Here is a 20,804-nt window from a genome sequence, read left to right on the forward strand (position 1 = left end):
CATCAATCAATCATAGCATCTGGAATTCTCTACTGAAAAGTAGAGGAAGACAATAGTAATAGGAAGTTGTATTGAGCACTGCTAGGGGAAAACAAAGTTTTATAAAGTAAAGGATTGGAAGCACACATTTACCTCTTTCACCAGTAAATTTTCCGCTTTGTGTTCTGCATCTTCCGGTACCGTTGAGTACAATGTTCGAATATCCCAAGACACCGTGGCTGTCTGGGAAGAACAATGAAAAGAAACTAAGTTCTCCAACTTAGAAGCACTGAACAGACCATTATACCAAAAACACAATAGAAAAGTGCCTTAGATCTTAGTATCTTACAATAAAAGAAGACAGAAACCTTCAATCTCTAGAACAGGAGAGCCAACCCTCCGTTAGCTTGCCACAGCTAGCATCATTACAATTATGGTTTATCAGTAAAACTATCATTTGAGGCTATTTCATTTCACTGCAGAAAACAAAACTTGGGGAATCTGTATATTTTCACTAGCTTATTTCTATTGTATCTTTTGTTGTAATCCTAAAATAAATTTGAAGTGAAAGTGAAAAAGACAGGGCCAATTTAGGACTTATTATTTAGATTTTACATTTTTGATTCCTTTTGAGTTGCCTCTTTCAAGTTGCTTCTTTTATGTTGTACACTGTTAGAAGATGAACATAAGCTCTATTGAAAGTTTGAAGTAAAAGATTATTGCTAGATTTCAATTATCTGGAGAGAACTTGTTTCCTCTTTGGATAGACAATTCTCAGATACACAGTGTCACCTGCTTGGTGTTTCCAGAGAACATTACATATTATAATCTACTGGTAAGACTAGGGATTTTTCTCTCTAAAACAATTTTATATAGTTCAGCCATTATTTTATTATTTTATTTTATTTTATTTTATTTTATTTTATTTTATTTTATTTTATTTTTTAAGATTTATTTATGATAGACACAGAGAGAGAGAGAGAGAGGCAGAGACACAGGAGGAGGGAGAAGCAGGCTCCATGCTGGGAGCCCGACGTGGGACTCGATCCAGGGACTCCAGGATCGCACCCTGGGCCAAAGGCAGGCGCCAAACCGTTGAGCCACCCAGGGATCCCCTCAGTCATTATTTTATAATACATTTTTATGTAAAAATATTATTTCTCTTTCTCATTATCCTGTGTAGTCTCTTATTAGTTCCTTGCCTTTAAAAAATAATAGTTACTCTAAAATACTCTGTCTACTGGAGAGTAGAGTAACATGACTCAAATGTAAACTCCTTTGTAGCTATACCTAGTGCTCCACTAAGATCACTGTTCTGTGGTATAATACAAACAGGTGAATACTGAGCTGGTTTAAGAATTTTTTTTTTTTCCTTAATGGTGAGTTTCTGGTATATGGACTCAGGTTTCCAGTAATAATGATCACATAGCCACTTGATCCATGATGTCATATAGTAAATAAAGTTAGATTCCCCAAATACATAATACATAGGTAATGTGTGAGATTGGAAATTCATTCAGGTTGGGGTTATAGAAATAAATCATGTGTATAACTATGCGTATAATGGATATCAGTGATTCCTGATGACTTCTAGTTATGAAATAATGTTGATTCTTAATAAGATAACTGAGTCTGAATCACTCTCATGTAGCCATGTGATAAGTCTAAAATGTAACATTACAAGTTGCATGGAGTTATTTCACATTTGCACAGAATACACAAAGTACAAGAAAAGGGATACATGTATAATAAATGCTTATGACATGCTATTGATCTCAGTTATATTTTGTTATGATACTGGAGAATTTGGCTGAAAAAGTAAGCCTCCATAAAGTTTCGACTTTAAGAACTGTGACACTTCTACTTATGTTTTATTTCTTGAATGTGTCTCCATTGAAGCAAAGATAAATTGATCAAATAAGAAGAGAAGTATGCAGTCATATTTGTTAAGGGTATTAATATGGTTACAAAGAACTTCTTTTCTGAGAATTAGATGCTTTCAGACCACTACAAATTGCCTTGGCCACAACAGACTTCCTGTTTCTCTTTTTACAAACCTTCTGGTTGACAATTAGTAGAGCTCGATTGCATGAAACAGATCCGAGACAGCACTGGAACTCAGCCTAGCGCCTCTTTTGGTGGTAGAATTTTATAAGGGGCTTACTGTCCTGAGATTAGGCATTTGGAAATAAAAACTGTCATTTTATTTATGAAATAAGGCATGCAAGGCCTGTGTTTGCAATTTCAAGTCCATGATATTCAGACTTCTTCAACTACTGCCCTGTCGCTTTCTGGTTCCTTCCACACTTTAGTGGGTAGTCTGTGTGGCTTTGTCACAGCCACCATTCTGCTGGCTAAAGTGACCACAGAAAGACTTCATTCCAAGCACATCAGGGCCATTTCTCAATTGGCCAAAGTCCACTGGTCAAAGTCTTTTAAAAAGTCTGCTTTTCCTTCCCCGGGGCTGAGCAAAAGCCTCCTCTGACAGTACTGCAGATCCCAGCTGCTTAAAAAGGAGAACAAAAATGATGCTGTTTATAGAAATCAGTCTGAAGCTTGAGAATTCAACAAGCTTTATAGTTGACTATTTACAAACATCTCATGGTCAATTCTAATCTAAGCATGTGTTTAAAAGTGATCTTCACCTAAAGTTCTCAGATTAAAACAGGATATGGCCTATATTCTAGTAGAGCAGACACTTACACTACATTAGCTGCTTAAAAACACTTTATATCGCATTCAGAAGAGTATTGATTTAGTTTTTTTAAAACTATGTGAAAATATCACTTTCATACTTTCATTGTGCTCACCTTCTCAATGATTCCCTCTCCATTCATTCATTCATTCATTCATTCATTCATTTATTATTGTTTTAAATTTGAATATAGTTGATGTACAATGTTACATTAGTTTCAGGTGTACAACATAATAACTTGACAACTCTATACGTTATGCTATGTTCGCCATAACTACCATTTGTCACCATACTGCACTGTTACAATACCATTGATTATATTCTCTATGCTGTACCTTTTATTTCCATTGAGTTATGCACTGTGTTTAAGGGAAGGTCTTTCTTGTTTTGCTGAAGTTAAAGTGTTTGGGAAATGCACAATAAGTGAGCAGTTGCCCATAACCGGACAGTTGTCATCATCCAGCCAAGTCAAGTATTGAGACTTAGCTATCACAGTATTTAAGAATCTAAGTAGGGGGGCCCCTGGGTGGGGTGGTTGGTTAATCGTCCAACTCCTGGTTTTGGCTCAGATTGTGAGGTCAGCCCTGTATGGCATGTTGGGCTCCATGCTTAGCACAGAGTCTGCTTAAGACTCTGTCTCCCTCTGCCCTCCCATCCTGCTCTGTCTTTCTCTCTCAAGTAAATAAATTAAAAAAATAAAATAAGACTATACTAGGGAAGTTTGGGGACTTGGTTCAAGATTTCTTACTCTTGGATTGGCAAACCATTGAGCAAGTCATTTCATTTCATTTTCTTTCTTTCTTTCTTTTTCTTTCTTTCTTTCTTTCTTTCTTTCTTTCTTTCTTTCTTCTCTTTCTTTTTCTTTCTTTTCTTTGTCTTCTCTTTTTTTTTTTTTTTTTGATTCATTTTCCAGGCTCCAAAATGTGTCTTACTTCCTCTATGGAGGTAAGGACAATACATTTTCCATATGGAAAAATGTGAACATTCATAGAGTACAGTGCTCCAACAATATACTTATTGCACCAGGACCTTCTCTTGGCAAATACTCAAGAGGTTGTGGTCTGAGCTCACTTTCCAGGAAGGCACAGAAAAGAAGCCTGCTTGGTGTGAGGCCTGCAGACATGGCCCCGTGACGAGCAAGGGCCCAAGACATGAGCCAACCCACTTACAGCCAACCCGCCATGCATCTTTCCATATGGCTGCTCACATTCCTTCTTCCATACTGGACTCATTCCTGCACAAGCCTCATCCAGACTCCTCCTCCTCTCAGAAAGTCCTTTATTTTCCTTACTTTTCCCTAACCTCAGGCTTAGTAGAGGTGCCAGCTTCTTCTGAAAGTCTTCTCTAATTCATCCAACACATATTTTCTTTTCTCTGAACTATAAAATTTACTGTCTGTATCATACATAAAGTCTGCAGCTTCACTCTAGAATATTTTAGATTCAAAGCTTTGCTAATGAATAATTCAGCATATATATATTTTTGTGGTATATAAGCAAGCCACTTAAATCTGCTTTGGAAATAAAAAATAACAATAAATGAAATGTTTTCCCATGGTATTTATTATTTCTTTAGTATAGTTGTTTATTTCTTTTAAAGAATGAAGTGCTTGAATACAGACATGTATTAAAATATTTTTGCACCCTATCTCTGACCACCTATACTTCTCTTAATGTGTAGAAAAATCTTTTCTTAAAAATATAACAATGCTATTTAGGCACGATTGACATGCCATAAAGTTCACCCTTTTAAAGTGTAGAATTCAGTGATTTTATATATTCACAGGTAATGCAACCATCATCATTATTTAACTTTAGAATATTTTCATCACGCCCAAAAGAAACTCCATATTTACTAGTAGTTACTTCCCGTTCTTCTTCCTTCTGAGGCCTTGGAAACTACTAACTTTCTATGGATTTGTCTATGATTTCAGCTGGAATCATTCTATACATGGTCTTCTGTGACTGGCTTCTTGCACTTAGCATAGTGGTCTTAAGTTTTGTCCATGTTGTAGTATGAATCAGTATTTCAATCATTTTTAATGGCTGAATAATATTCCATGGTGAGAAAAGATGACACTATTTATTCATTCATCTGTTGACAGACATTTACACTGTTTCCAATTTGGGCTCTTATGAATAACGCTGCTATGAATATTCATGTACAAGCCTTTATGTGCACTTTATGTGTATATATTCCTAAATCGATCCAGCCCAGAGTTCCCACTTATACATACTCAACTGAAATAAGCACTCTAGGATTCCTCTCTGCCATATCAATTTTCTGATGGCACTCACTGTGGGATTCAGGGAGTTAATAGTTCCCCTAAGTGTGCACCTTGTCTTTCTAAGAAGCAGCTGGCCAAAAGCATGCTGTGTAGACAGAAATGCTAATAGCACGTCAAAGTGCTCGTGTTTGATTTCTGCCCTTACAGGTACTCTACATCCTGGAACAAGGGCCTTTGTAAACCTCAGTCTCATTAGCTTTTAAGTGAGAGGAATATTAGTACTTAGAAATAACCTAGTTTGACAAAGATTATCACTTAGCTTTTAAATTGCAATTACAATGATCTTGCATGAATACTGTGAGTCATTTAAAGCCTACTTTGCAGGCTCAGAAGCCAAGGACTAAAAGGAGGTTGAGAGTCCTATAAAAATGTTAAGCTGTGTCTCAGTAAAGCAAGAAGAAGAAGAAGAAGAGAAAGAAAAAAAAAAAAGACCACAAATGACTCAGGGCCTTTCTGCTTTTCAATTTAAAAGGTGTTAAGGCCTTTCTGCCTCCTCTCATCAAAATGATCCATGTGGTTGAGTCTGGAAGTCCCCATATACCAGTTGCTTTTTATAGCTAAAAACATACTGTGGAAAGAACAAGCCATTGGTATGTTAAGAATTCATGATTCACTCAGTCATCATGGTAGGCCAATGAAAACTGCAGGATGCACAGGGGAACCCTGAGACACTAATTCTGAACTACTGAGATGAAGAGGGGATTTGAGAAGATCATGTAACTCTTCTGGCAGGCGACTTCCCATCCTCAACATAGATTTTTGACTCTGAAACTGGTACTGTCTGATGTCAAAAGCATAATCTTTCAAGTGTAAGCACTGCTTCTTGTTCATACTGGTGCCCTTGATAGACGCAGCTAACCTCCAGAAGGTGGGCCATGAAGCCGAACTGAAATGGAGCAGTTTTACTGGGGTGGGCAGTCTTGAAATGCAGGTGTGATCCGATGACCTTCCACAGTGTGCTAGCTTTCAGACTTCTGAACTTTCTTGTTTAAGATTTGGATGTCCAGAGGTGATTGCACTTCAGGCTTTCTGTATCTATTATTCAGAGAGAAACTCATTGCTGGTTTTTTCATTTTTCGTTCTGCTATTTTTCTTTTTATCAGTCTCTCCTCAAACTGAATCACTCAATATGATTCACTGTGTCCTTGAAACCATTCCTTAGTTTTGGTTTTCCTTCCTTACTCTCCTTGCCTATTTTACAAAGCCACAATTTGGTGACTAAGTTCCTTGCTTTTTGGTCTTAAGTTTCTATTACTAACTGCTTCAAAAAGAAAGATGAGAAAAGCAAGAGTGGTAAATACAATGAGTGAAGAGGCGCATGTTTTTGAAATGAATGAGTTACAAAATGGATCTAGACTGCTTATTCTTACTGATTCATTATGATGCAAGTAGTCCCAAAGATCACACTGCCTGCTCCCTGAACCCACGCACTTCATGTGCCAAGACAAAGCAAGATGCATCTACCTCAGCCCCTTAACCGGGAAGAAGATGGTTTTAATTCAACGTTCTGGGATCTTCACTGAAAGCCCATGAGCCTGACATTGCATTGTGCACTTGAAATAGAGATACAGACTGATTTCTCCCATGCCAAGTAACATCCATATTAGGGCACACACTCCTGAAGGGTTACAGAGAGGAAATGAGCTCTTGGTGATAGCAACTATGTGGCAGGCACTGTACCAGCAGAACAAGCTCCTGGAGAAGGGGATTCTGATTTTAATGCTGTTATCTAAAGGTGACATGTTGCATTGTGTTGAAGAGGAAAGTATATTAATAATCACATTTCTCATCATCCGGCAAAACAAATTACTTCATCCTCTTTATACTCAAATTTCATTTCGGAATGGCCTTTGGTTCCTAAAGGACCACAAAGGATTCAAGTTATGTTCTAAAATAATAACTTACCTGTTTCTGAAGGATAATTCATGAAATAAAGATTCATTTTCCACCTGCTTTGTGCCAAGTGCCACTCTAGCTGCTGGGGGTCTCCTGATGATCAAAAGAGAAGACATCCCTGTCCTGCTAGAGGGTACACCCTAATGGTGAGGAACAAGTGACAGAGGAAAGAAAAAGCAAACTGAGATCTTTCTAGATAATGATCGTGCTGTAAAGAGAAGCAAGCAGGGTGGTGTCATAGAGGAACACGGTATGGGTGGAATCATGGATGTTTCTTCAGAGTGATGGCACATGAACTGAATTGTGAATGAAAGGCGGACCAGTTGTGCAAGAGAGCGGACTGGCCCTTACAGAGGGGACAAGCTTGGCAAGTTCAGGGAACAGGGAGAGTGCTAGGCATCCATGCAGTGGCCACGGAAAACAGGGTGAGGAGATAAAGGCTCAGAGGTCATCAGGCACCAGGTGATGGGGACAATGGTGAGAAGCTGGTTTTGACTCTGAAGGCAATGGGAAACCACTGGAAAGTTTAAGCTAGAGTTGTGGCATTCATGATCTGATCTGTATTTCTACAGCTTCCTTTAAATTAGGGCAAAGGAGGAAGCAGGAAGACTGGTTAAAAGCTACTTTTGAGGATGTAGGCAAAAAAGGCTGGGATGGTCTGGGTCAGCAGGGTGAATAGGGAGAAGAAGCTCTGTAGGAGTCTTGTCTCGGTAAAAAATGATCTCTAAGTTGTATCAAATAGCAACTGAAATTCCTGTTTCTTGATATTTCTTAGCTAGAAGAAGCCAGGATTCTTAATCAGCTTTAATTTTCATCCATATTAGGGCACACACTCCTTAAATACAGGGCTTTTGCTTTTCTTGTCAGCCTCACTTGTCTGGGAAGTACTGTTCTATATTCAGCCCCTCGTGGGTGCTGAATAAATATTGATTAAACAAACCAAGTAATGAATCATGTCTGCCACAAGTGGGGGTGCTTGGTAACATGGAAATATGGAAGTGAGCTGGAGTCTTCCATCCATAAGGATACAAATGGGCTTGGGACATTTGGAGGGAGGGCGGGAGGTTTAGAGTTGGTCCTCTATCTCCAATTCTGTGATGCCCTGGGGATGGGAGTGGTCACTCTATCACTATATCCTACTGAGAGAGCAGAGACTGTCCACACACATCCCAGAGAACCCTTACTTATTACTCAAAGATGAGCCTGGGAAATGATACTCTAGCCAGGGGGGCAGGGGGCTTCCTGTTGGTGGGCAACACCTTTGACGTGTAACATGGGCTGTGGATGTAGAAGGCTGTGGCAGAGGGCATTTAAGGAAGGGTCTTTACTCCATGTAGAAGGAGATGACAAAAAAAAAAACAAAAAACAACAACCCAGTTTCATTCATTATGGCAGGGCTGCTCCAACTTTTTCTGTAAAGGGTAGGGTAGTAAATCGTTTAGGGCCCTCTATCTCTGCTGCAGTCCTACAGTGTGTCATGAAAGCAGCCACTGACAATAGATAAAAGAAGGGGGCATCACTGTGTTCAAATAAAACTTCATTGATTGATATTGAAATCTGATTTCATGTAATTTTTATGGTTACAAAATCTTTTTTCTTCAATGATTTACCCCGTTCTGTGTAGAAAATAAAACAAGGTAGTTTAAAAAAAAACCCAACATCATAAAAATCATTTCTTGTTCATGGGACAGACAAAAATAGGCAGCAGGTCACCCATGGGTCATGGCTTGTCAACCCTTGCCCTGTAGAGTAGAAAAGAGGGGAAACAATCTATCTGAACGTTGTTCAAAAACTGACAACTTCATATGGTAATAATATTGAAAACTCCCTTTTGTTTGTCAGATGCTGGATACAAATGACAATTTAGCTGTCTGTATGACAGGACATTTTCTGATAATAGGGCCTAGGTGGCATCCAATCTCTCTTGAGCACCTGCTGATTGGGAGCTATTCTTCCGGCTAGTGTCCTAGCTCCCTCCACATCCTGTTTTATGTTCTCCATGCAGAGGTCAGATGAGCTTTCAATAACATACACCAAGTCAGTTTTTCTCATTCTTGAAGCGGTCCAGTGACTAGCCACTTGCCACCTGCATGTGTAATAAGATGCAAGTGTCTTATCTTGTCCTTGCCAGACCTTGTCTCTGACCACTCTCTCTGTCAGAGCTGTCTGGGGCCTTTGTGGCAGCTTCCTTCAGCCTAAGACACTCCTTCCTTCCTTAGGTTCTAGCATGGTTGGTCTTCCCTGGGAATTCTGAACTCAGGTCAGATGTCACCTCTTTTCTATGACCAGGCCCTGTTTCATTTTCTTCACAGAACTGGTCTTTATCCCAAGATCTAGCTAGTTAATTTGTTTCCTTATTTGCTTGATTCATCTGACTGAAAGGTAAGGTCCACTAAACCCAGGCAACTTCTGTGTAATCACTGCTGCTTCCCCATTCTGAGACTAAGGCCTAACATTCGGTATTACACTTTATATATTCGTTGAATGAAAAGGAAGGAAATGATCTGAGGGAGGAGAGAATGTCATGTTTAGGACTGTGCTGGTATTTTACCCTTTGAGAATGAAGAGGCCTGTGATGACAGCAGTAGGGTTTGGGTGGGGGAGGAAGATAATGATCTTGAGGTGGACCAAAGACTAGATTTTGGAGAGAGCCTTGAGCAATAGCAAGGTGTTTTTCCTTCATTTTGAAGGCCATGGGGGGGGGGGGGGGGGTAGCCACAGAAGGAGTTTAAACAAGCACAAAAGGGAAGAATTCAGTGTATTTGCTGGAATGTTCACTTCTGGAAAATAAGGAAGTATGCATGCCAATATGTGCTCTGTTTACACCATTAAGGATGGCAAAGGTCCTAGAGCAATCAGACAATCTTTAACTTAAATCGTTGTGGAAAGATGCCAAAAAATGAATTCAAATTCAGTGAGATTGTCACATATCATCTGCATGCCTCTGCTCTCTTCCTGAGTTGGGGGACTTTGGAGGAGTTTTGTCATACTTCTGGATGGCACAGTAGAAGTGAAGGTCTACGAGTCTCAAGGATTTTTGTATTGGTTGACAGAAAGAGTCTGTCTGTAAAGGTTTGCCTTCAGTCTGAAAGAAAGCAAGGGTGTGGAAATAAAAAAAATAAAATGTGGCTCAACTTTGTATTTGCGGCTCAAGCCCCGGTGGTCCAACCACAGAAATGACATGTCTGCACGATATAAGCCTCTCTTAAAGTGTGTCAAACAGCAAAGTAGGAGTCATCTAAAAATCTGCAAAACAAATCAGAAGAATTTCTTCGTTCCTTCCCACGAATCTCTCTCCCTCTGTTCTTCCATCCTTCTCTATGTATACTTGGAACAGAAAATGGTTAACTTCCGTAGACCTTCTTTTTTAAAAATCCGTGGAGGAAGGTGAAAATAATTAACCTTTAGAAACCAGAAGCCAGATCTGCCCCCAAGGTAAAAGGGCACGGAGGTGTGAGGCTCTTTGAGGAAGTGTGTGCAGGGGGCCCCAGCAACTCAACAGTTTTCACGGCCAGTAGCTACTTCAAAAAGTTACTCTAGTGTTGTCTTTTCATCAGCTTTCGGATATTCATTTGTGATGTCTGAGACTAACTTTCTTTTAGAAAAGACTACAACCTGCCCTTTGAGATCTCTGTTTATATAGATATTTACTAACAACCTAGAAATGCTTAAGATGACCACAAATGGAAAATGCTGGAGACACAGGGGTGCTCATCAGCTGTAATTCGACTGTGCTTGTTTCCAATGCTGCAGTGAATTACCTTTTTTATTCATTCTCTCTACCACTTTCGGGAGCATTCCATGCACAGCCAATGAGCACTGTCCTCAGATCATAAATCCTCCCAGGAAGATGTGCTTGTCTACCTTTCTTTGCCCACAGCTTCAACATCTCCTTATAAAGGGACAGCCAAGATTAAGGGTGATTTTTAAGAATGGCATATTCTGTGCCAAGAGATCCCACACCTCTGCCATTAGTAGGTTTCAGTGAGAAATGGGTGAGGAAAGAAATGCTCTGTCAGGGTTAGGGAAGGCAGCAGTTAGAAACCATGTGGAACCAGCCAGCACCCTGTGTATCTCCTGTCTGAGAAGGCCACTGTGGTACTGAATCTCTAACCTTTCAGCTGTAAGAGGACCTAGGCCATTCTCTATTGGCGGATGTGGCTTCCCACTTCTGTCACTGTGACGTAGGATGATCACAGGAAAGAGTTCTGTGCAACTTGAATCTATAAGGCGAGACAGCTACCCAGTTTGGAAGGATCTTCTATCAACTGTTTAATAATAAGGTTAACACTTACTGAAAAGTCGTCACTGGGGAAGAACAGAAGATCTCGGAGGGGATCATTCCGATAGGTCTTTTCAAGTTCTTCAATGACAGTTTCATAATCCAAAGGCTCGAGGAGCCTGGGTTTTTCCTGCTGCAAAAAAAGAAAATATGATATTAACCACTGACACACATAATCTTGCTTCTTCTCGACGCCTGGTTGGGTTTCATTCCTTAGTATTACCAAGGCTTTGACATTATGCAGTCCTTCCAATGGAGTCACAGAGACTCCAGGCATTTAGGGCAAAGCCACATAACTATTATTTTCAGATCTGAAATAATATGAGAAGATCCTGAAACATTTGACATCTTGCTCAGTAATTCAAGCTGTCTCACTGAGCTCCCCACGCCCACGGTATTTGGCCAAACACATCCAGTGAATTATGTAAACTTTATCTCTGTCAATTTGAAGAAAGGTCCTCTGCTTGCTCACTAGAGTATTATGAACTTCATCAGTTTTGCTGAATTAGATCCTTCCTTATGAGGTCTACTTGGATCTATTTTAAAATGTTGGCTCCCTATTAGCAAGCAAAGTATCACGAGCTGTCTTCATTGTCACTGAAGCATGGATCCTGTGTCAGGATTAATTGCTTGGCTCTGAGCCTCTTTGCCACAACAGAGAGAAGCTGGGTAATTTTCTAAGAGGAGTGAACAGCACAACTATTATGGACACAGTTTGGTGAAAATGGAGAACAGTCTGAAAAATTAGCCAGATAATCACACGGCTTCAAAATCCTGAAGCCAAGAAAAAAGGCATTTTTTTTGGCCAATTTCCTCAAAGAAATTGAGTATAGCACCAAATGATGAACACCAGTGGGGAAAGGTGTGATTGTCTCTTGTCTCATTACAGGGTTGATGTGCCTACTCCAAACACGGGAGAAAAATGGGTCCCCAGGTAAAGAATAAAATATTATAAACCTGAAAACCAAGGACACAGTCTTGAGTTCCCTAGCCCTTTGGTGAAATATCTGTGCAACTTAAATGAAAAGGGATGATCTTTTGGATGATACTGGGGCTCTCAGAAGCTGGAGTGGTCATGAAATTTGGATGCCAAGGGGAATCTCATAAATGGAAAAAACGTTTTTTTCTCTAGCACATCAATGACATCAACAATTTCCTGCCGACCTCACCCCTCCCCAGTCTGCAAAGCACTGAGGTTTAGTTTTGATTTCTAAGGCCTTCTTTGGAAGGTTTCTGCTGGTGAGGCCCCAGAAACTTCCACCAACATTTTAATAATTGCTAACTGGCTCCTCAAAGTAGCTGTCAATGTTTTTTTTTCCAAATATAAACAAAACCAAAAACAAGATGTGACACAGTAGTCCTCGAACAAGGTTTTCCATGTACTTTCTGAATTAAAATGAAACAAAAGAAACCCATTTTACAAATGCTTAAGTAAACTAAAGACAATGTAAGATGAATACTCTCTCTGGAGGAGCCATTCAAGTAAGACTGCCAGATTTCGCAAATAAAAACACAGGACTCCATATAATATTCTCAGACAAGATGTTTAGTTGTCCAATACAAACTCTTTAGTGAAAGGGCCATGTAAAATTGTTCACTATTTTGCAGCAGAAGACAGAAATCCTATGGCATGATTTGGGTAATTAAAAAAAAAAAAAAAAGTCCTAGTATGCCTACCTTTTGACATGATTATTCTACATAGACTTATTTTAAGTTCCAATTCTCTATTTTCCCAGGCCAAGATTAATCTCAAGGACCACAAATTGATAGATCAAGAGGCAAATGCAGACTCCAGATGTTAGATTTGGCTTTATTTTAGTTTATTTTTAGTTGGCTTTGAACGTCTTCACATAGTGGCAACTCAACTCCCGAGCTCAGCTACAGATCTTGGTGTTCTGTGTCTCTGATCTCTTACCCTGCAATGTCACACGTTGTGTGACCAGCTGCTCCCACAGGCCTTCAAGTCTGAAATATGTGGCTTGTTTTTTTTTTTTTTTAATTTTTATTTATTTATGATAGTCACACATACAGAGAGAGAGAGAGAGGCAGAGACATAGGCAGAGGGAGAAGCAGGCTCCATGCCGGGAGCCCGATGTGGGATTCGATCCCGGGTCTCCAGGATTGCGCCCTGGGCCAAACGCCAAACCGCTGCGCCACCCAGGGATCCCTGTGGCTTGTTTTGGAACCAATTTTTTGCCTCCTTCTTTTAAGATTGTGTTTGTATGAAATGTAGCAAATGAACCGTAGGTTTCGTTGGTTACTTCCTTTTCCCTCACTGGCTCTCTGGCTTAAGTATGCTGATGTCCTTCAGCACACACGTACCAACAGCCCATGATATGACTCCGTATGCCTTCTCTCTTCTTCCCTTCTGCATGTCAACATGAACGGGACAGTGAGAGCAGGGCTTAGTGTGTGCTGCAATTTATGGGTTTAAAAGCAAACAGCATAAGAAGTTTTAGGGGGGGCTTTTGCAATTCTGTTCTCACCATTCTTTTATCTCCCTTAGTTGCAAACATGAGTGCTAATAAACAAGTGGGACAGGAGAAGCCTTTCGAAGATGTTTATGGGGGCCCACACTCCACCTAGAATTAGCCCCAGCTCAATTAGTACAACAGGAAAATCAGAGCTTGCAAGTCTCAGGGTATTAAAATGACCATAGAAAAATTAAATCCTCAACTCTCCTTGATGTACCTAATAAAAAGCATAACCTGTAAACATCTGTTGGGAGGTATATTTTTATTACTTCCTTTCAAGATAGGACATATCAGCCAATCAATGGATGGCATTTACTAATTTACACTAAACTGTCCTGTTTAAATGTTGCACTGAAGTTATTTTGACATGGGATTGCAAAACCTAGCAGAGCTGCTTCAAATCATGCATTCATTTTTTGACTTCTGGGGGATATGTTAGTAAAGTTCTATCCTTCCAGGGAATGTGTTAGTCAAGGTGCAGCATTCAAGATGTCCAGTGTTTCACAATTTTGTGGATATGAGGTTTAAAAATGAAAATAACAGAGCACCTGGATGGCTCAGTAGGTTAAGCATCTGCCTTCCACTCAGTCACAATCCCAGAGTCCTGGGAACGAACCCCATATTGGGCTCCCTGCTCTGCAAGGAGCCTGCTTCTCCCTCTCCCTCTGCCATTCCCCCCACTTGTGCTCTCTGGCTCTATCTCTCTGTCAAATAAATAAATAAATAAATAAATAAATAAATAAATAAATAAATTCCTAAAAACATAAAACGAAAGAAAATAAAAATGAAAATAACAATGATATATTCTGTAGCACCCAGAACCTGGGATTTGGAGCTGCTTGGCACGAATGATTTATGCATCTGTGATGGTGAGGATCCAGGTCATGCAACCAGTAGTTCTCTCTGGGGCAAGAGAGCTGTCTACTCGGTGTTTCAGTCAAAGAGACAGATGTGTATGAGCATACTAAAATCCCTTAATTCCTCACTACTGCTCCTTGCAGAGATGTTGAGTGAAAATGAGAGCTGAGTAGCATTGATTTATAGCTTTAGAACAGTTGGGTTGTCCCTCCTGAATTTAATGTGCTTCTTTCTTTTGGAAATACACCAACTGGGCTAAGGCATGTGCCAAGATTACCCTGAATTGGATTGGATTTTTATAGTGCTTTTTTACTCTTGCTCTCTCTCAAATGACTAATGAATTTCATTAGCTGTTCTAAAATCACTCCAGGCATGGGAAAAGGCACCCACCAGTACCTGTTATTATGCAGCAGAGTTGTGTTGCACCACGGTGGTAACAGGCCCTATTCTTCTCATAAATATTGAGAGATTTGTTTGATCTACTTCCCCAAATCCACAGCTCTCCTCCAATTCAACTTCACAGCAGAAGAATGGGCTCCTGTCACAAACATAAATGCTTTCTTTCCTCTTCTTATTCTACAATCTCTCAGGGAATGCCAACACAACATCTAAGCTGTGGAGTTGGTAAACCTGCCATCTTAGTAATAACCAAGGCCTTCAAGAACCTTTTAATGTGGTTTGAAGGAGCAGGCTGTCCATGCCTTAGCTAAAGATGCAAAATTCAAGAACACAATATACTGTTAAAAGGATCTGAATTAATTTCATAATTATAATTCAAAATCAAATGAGTGAAAAAAATGACACTAAAGATCTAAGCATTTGAAAGCATGTAATAATAAAAAGTTAAATGACTAAATTATCAACCTAGATTTTTTTCCCAGGACAGAAGTACAATCTAACTAGGAAACAACCTAGAATGCCCAGCCTTATTTTAGGGGAGCCCAAAATAAAAGGGAGAGTGTGATTATAGATGTTCTACGTTGAGATGAACAGAGAGTGTCTTGCGCTCTGGAACCAGAATTCCCAGGGTATTAGTTCTGGAACTGCCACTTATGGGCCATGGAATGTTGGACGTGTTCATTAGAATCTCTGTTCCTTAGTTTTCAATATGTAAAATGGACATCTTAGGAGCAGCTACATTATAGGATTAAATGAGGTAATGTATGTTATACTTTTTAGAATAGCACCAAGCCCATAGTACTAATTACATAAGTATTAAGTAGATAACACCTGTGAGTCTAAATTTCCACTAGTCTTGAATTTAAAACACTTGAATTGTAAATTGAATGTGTATAGAGAACAAATAGGAGGCACTCAATAAATATTTGTTGAGTAAATAAGTTTACATCTTTTCACCTAGGAATTCCTTTCTTGAGACGCTATTTTAGACAAAGAACTACACATATAAGCCAAGATTTATAAAAAGATGTTTTTGCAATATTATCGTTGGAACAAGATGGAGAAAAAATATTCATCTTAATATAAGAGGGATAAGAAAGGGAGGCAGGATGGTGGAGGCCATATCCCTAAAGTGAAGACACTAGAGCTGCTGCTCAAAAAGAGTGGTTCCTCAAAAAGTTAAAAATAGAACTACACAATGACTCACCAACTGCACTACTAGTTTTCAATCCAAAGAATACAAACATAGTTATCTAAAGGGGCACATGCACCTCAATGTTCATAGCAGCAATGTCCACAACAGCCAAACTATGGAAAGATCCCAGATGTCCGGTGATGGCCGAATGGATAAAGAAGAAGATATATATTGAGGAGTATTACTCAGCCATCAAAAAGAATTAAATCTTGCCATTTGCGATGACGTGGATACAACTAGAAGATATTATGCTAAGTGAAATAAGTCAGTCAGAGAAAGACAAATACCATATGATTTCACTCACATGTGGAATTTAGGAAACAAAACAGATGAACATAGGGGAAGGGAAGGAAAAATAAAATGAGATAAAAACAGGGAGGCAAACCGTAAGAGACTCTTAACAATAGAAAACAAAGTGAGAGCTGCTGGAGGGGAAGTTGGCAGGGTTGGGGTAACTGGGTGATGGACATTAAGGAGGGTACTTGATGTAATGAGCACTGGGTGTTATACGCAACTGATAAATCACTAAATTCTACGTCTGAAACTAATAATACAGTAGGTTAACTAAATTGAATTTAAATAAACAGTTTTTAAAAAACAGTGATTGATGTTTTTTAGACTTGTGTGTAGTGGAAAGAGGCTTACTGCTGAAATAGGCTCTGAGAAGGACACTGGAAATAGGATGTGGGTTAAAATACACTAATGAATGATTGTTTGGTCCTTGCCATGGTTTCCTTCTTGCAACTCTTCAATTATTTAGCAAAGGTAGTAACAATATTTTGTATATGGTTGGCTTTTTGAAGGAAAGTATGAGGAGGCTAGGGTCCATGATCAAGATGTCAAGATGGCAATCATGGCTACAAAAGGAGAGACAGTGCTTTTAGATGCACACATATTACGACGTGAAAGTTTGAATCCAAAATACTTGGATTTCTAAGGGATAGTAAGGCCTGATGGACAAGGTGAGCTAAAATGGGAAATAGTAAATCACTGAGGATAAGGAGTGATTAGGAAATTATAGCACATCCATTCCAAAAAACAATAGATACCCATTATAAATGAGTTTTGGGAAGTTGGTTGTAACAAGCAAAATTGCTTATGTATTGTTGTTAAATAAAAGTAGGAATAAATATTGCACACCAGGATTCAAATTTAAACTTTAACTTAATCTGAACAAGATCTAAACAATTTAAAGAAAGATTAGAGACATAAATCTAAATAGTATCAGTTATTATATTTGGATGGGATACGACATTTAGGATTTTGCTATCTGACTTCTCACATTTTCCAAATATTCTCTAATGAACATGTATTGCTTTTGTCATGGTGAAGAAACGAATTTGATCTTTCAAAACTATCATGATCCCATGGAAACACTGGGGAATTATTTGATTTTAAAACTGTTTAGCCTTTGAAGATCCACCAGAGAGGAAATGTAAAAACGTCACGGCAGGGACTTTACATGGAAGTTCAACCATGTAAACAGCTTCAAGTAATTTAAAAAGATATATAAAACACTGGGGGAAGAAGACTAAGGACAATAATTATAGATTATGTATGTGGTCCTCGATTCTAATGTCAGAAAAAAGAGAACAATTAGCAATGTATTAGCTAAAGTATTTTGAGCTCTCTAGGGAACCACAGACATCTGCTAAGTTACTTAAGCAGCATTGTGTGTTGGTCATTGTGGCAAATGATTAAAAGTCAGAATCTCTAGTTGGAGGGCTACAGTGTTTTACCTACCAGCCGTGTAACTGGGACAAGGTATTTAAGTTGAGCTGAGTGAGGTTGATTTAAAGGAGCCAAAGGGCAACTTCCTGTTTGTGGCCGTGTTATCATAAGGTCAAGGAGCTGAAGTATGGGAGGTATTAAGTGAACCACCAAATGCCAGACAAATACAGATTTGCCTTTATTTGAACAGGACTGAAAATTACCCCATATATTTTACTCAAAATCACAGACCAAAACCAAGTCAAACCAACCAACCAATTAAACTCATTATAGTCATTTATCTTCATGTGCCAGAAATGTTTCTATATTCATTATCTAAATTTCCTTTAAAAAAAAAAGCCCATTAATGTCTAGTGATTCTGTGTAAGTAAAAGAAATAATACCATAAAGAAAACACTGAAATTAAAAAAAAAAAAAACAAAGGGCAATATCTCCTCTGTGAATCGCCTGAATCAAGTCCGACTTTTCTACCCCTAAAGAAAAAAGAAATGAAATCTACCTAATCATGTATATCAGCAAATGAAGGTGACTTTGAAATTCTACCTTTTATTTTCCTTGAGAAACCGCCTAGAAAAAATTTTCATGTATTTATACTTTTAGATTAAAAAAAAGGATTACATTTAAAATTAGTATAGTATCAAACCCATTGCCTTTGCAAATATAAATACCTAGAGAACAATGAAGTTGTAGACATAGAATTTCTTTCTGTAGCTCAAAGCTACATTCTTTTCTTTCTTTCTTTCTTTTTTTTTTCAAACTGCATTCATGCAGGTTCAGCTGTCAGCCCTGGGAGTAAATAGGATCGTTAAGAACTAATCAGAAAAAGAGATTGATGGGATGAGGAATGGAGAACCATCATGACATAAATTCTTCATTTTGGGAGGGCACATATTTGTGTTCTAAATTTTAAGTATAATGAAGGAGCCAGGCCTTGGTTATTCACCGCTGGCGTCACTCTAGTTTGTCAATCTGAACTATTCCCTTGGTTCTCCTTTTCAAAAAATCTGATCTTCTCAGGAAACACTCTTATGGAAGAAGATGTTCCTTTGGGCTTTGAGAACTTTTCTATTCTTTCTGTGACATGCATGTTCTCTGTGATGTTTGTTGAGACTTTCTCCGTCTTTCTCAATCAGCCTTGTCTTTTCCAGATAGCTGAATATTTATTCTAATTTGAATATTCACAGCAGAATTAATTTATATCTGAGTGCCTTCTTCAGTTTACAAAACCATTCATTTTGGCTAATGATCCAGGAGAATGAACAAATAAAAATTGATATTTACTTCAGGACCAATACAGTAGACTCCATCAAGGCATGACATGACAATTATTTACATATCCTCTTCACATCTTGGCATAGAGACAAGCAAAGAGCTAACACTGAAGATCCACAGGGTATTTAGAGAAACCCTAAAAAGAATTCCAATCTCAAGATCTCCGCAACAAATTAGAAACAACACAGCTGTTAACTAATTTAAGCGTTATCAAGATAACTGATTAAATTTCTTAGAGGAAATAAAAATACAAACGACACATGGATTCTTGAGACTTTAACTTAATCCAGGACCCTTTGGCCTTAGTGCGATTGGAACAGAACCAACTTCCACACTATTTGTGTTTAAAATAAATGAGAAAATTGGAGAGAGCCCACACAGCTGTATCCATGGCCACAGCTGTCAGCCAGTGGTCGTGTGACAGATTTAATTCAGCCTTTCATCAAAGGGAGTTTCACTGGACAACCTCTCAAATGTTTGAGCTTCAGAAAACAAGACTAGCTTTCCTTACCAAAAAGGAAATGATTAAGTAAGGAATAAGCCATCTTACACTGACCCTTTAACCTTCTCTCTGTCTTGAAGTACACAGTTTCATGAGAATGGAAAAACACTAGCTAAATCAAAGTTAAGAGCTGTACAGCTGGGCAGGCTCAGATTAAGCTGAATTTGGAAATGGTTCCCTTGGTAACAAAAATGGACATAGATCTCAGAAGAAATCAACCAGGAGTAACTCTTTAAATGTCTTAGTCTATTTCAGTGAAATGAAGCAGGTTAAACCTGGTAAATTATAAAGCCCTTTGCAAATATAAAGGAAGATAAGTCATCATATTCAACACAAACATTATAGTTAGAAAAATCGGAATAGTCCATCTTATTAACTCTTAATGTCATTAGGAAAACCAAAGACAAAAAATGAGCTTTCTAGGATCTATGATGTAAGGTGTACTTTCAAACTGAATTTAGACCTTTTCAGTCTGATTTTCTTTTTAAGGAAATTTGACCGTATATACCGCTTAGCAGCACATCAAAATTCTCACACTTTTGTATAGCAAATGATAGTAAAAAAAATCAGAGTTGTCACTTTTCCATCTAACACTGATGCTTGTAAAGGAGTAGAAAATATCCAAGAAGATCTGAATCACATTTAATTACATGTCTCATTTAGTTTTCTAGAAACACTTGAAAGATAATAAATATCATTAAAAATACATCACAACCCAATTACAAGTCTGCCTGATAGTGGAGAAATTAATGCCTTAGAGCCAACTGCTGGGAATTTTAGATTAATTTATATGAAACCTGTGATGAAAGCTGCCACTGGCTTAAACTCTGACACTATTTTAATATATAACCGTCACACAAATGAACTTTCAGGGCCAGTGTGAGGAGTGTGTGTGTAAATGTATACATACATAAACACACACAACCCACACACACAAGAACATAAATAGTTCTGTTAGCAATATGCATCCTGTATGTTCAATAAATCTCTCTCATTTCCTTTCTTACTTTTGGCTACTTGAGACTGGATGTGTATAGTAGGCATTTGTTGTTTTCTGACCCAGGCAACACCTGCCCTGCTTTCTTTTTCTTTTTGTACTACTATTTTATCTGCCTCTGTGGACTTCTCTCCCCATCCCCAGTAGGGACAGTCTTAGTGAGTCTTGGTGTCTCCAACTAATAGTCATATGGGACTCTGGCCTCTCTCGAGTCAAGGTTCAGAGTTTTGGGGGGGA

General features: G+C 38.6%; 1 protein-coding gene and 1 long non-coding RNA gene across 17 annotated transcripts in view; one reads left to right on the forward strand and one right to left on the reverse strand.

Annotated features, from left to right (window-relative positions):
* Positions 1 to 20,804, reverse strand: part of DOCK10 (dedicator of cytokinesis 10) — a 260,102-nt gene that overhangs the window by 135,231 nt on the left and 104,067 nt on the right. For 10 of the 11 annotated variants that reach the window (XM_077868996.1, XM_077868993.1, XM_077868990.1 and 7 more), the window contains exons 2-3: positions 11,153 to 11,272; positions 133 to 222 (exon numbers count right to left, since the gene is read on the reverse strand). In XM_077868996.1, coding sequence (XP_077725122.1) covers positions 133 to 222; positions 11,153 to 11,272 — 210 coding nt within the window. The remainder of the gene's footprint in view (positions 1 to 132; positions 223 to 11,152; positions 11,273 to 20,804) is intronic. The other variant, XM_077868992.1, reaches the window with a different exon arrangement.
* The window catches only part of LOC144296110 (uncharacterized), a 20,631-nt gene continuing 15,345 nt past the window's right edge, over positions 15,519 to 20,804 (forward strand). For 5 of the 6 annotated variants that reach the window (XR_013363264.1, XR_013363262.1, XR_013363265.1 and 2 more), the window contains exon 1: positions 15,519 to 15,627. This is a non-coding gene — a long non-coding RNA (uncharacterized LOC144296110). The remainder of the gene's footprint in view (positions 15,628 to 20,804) is intronic. The other variant, XR_013363267.1, reaches the window with a different exon arrangement.

The sequence above is a fragment of the Canis aureus genome, chromosome 24, assembly GCF_053574225.1.
Source record: "Canis aureus isolate CA01 chromosome 24, VMU_Caureus_v.1.0, whole genome shotgun sequence".
Taxonomy (NCBI): Eukaryota; Metazoa; Chordata; class Mammalia; order Carnivora; family Canidae; genus Canis; species Canis aureus.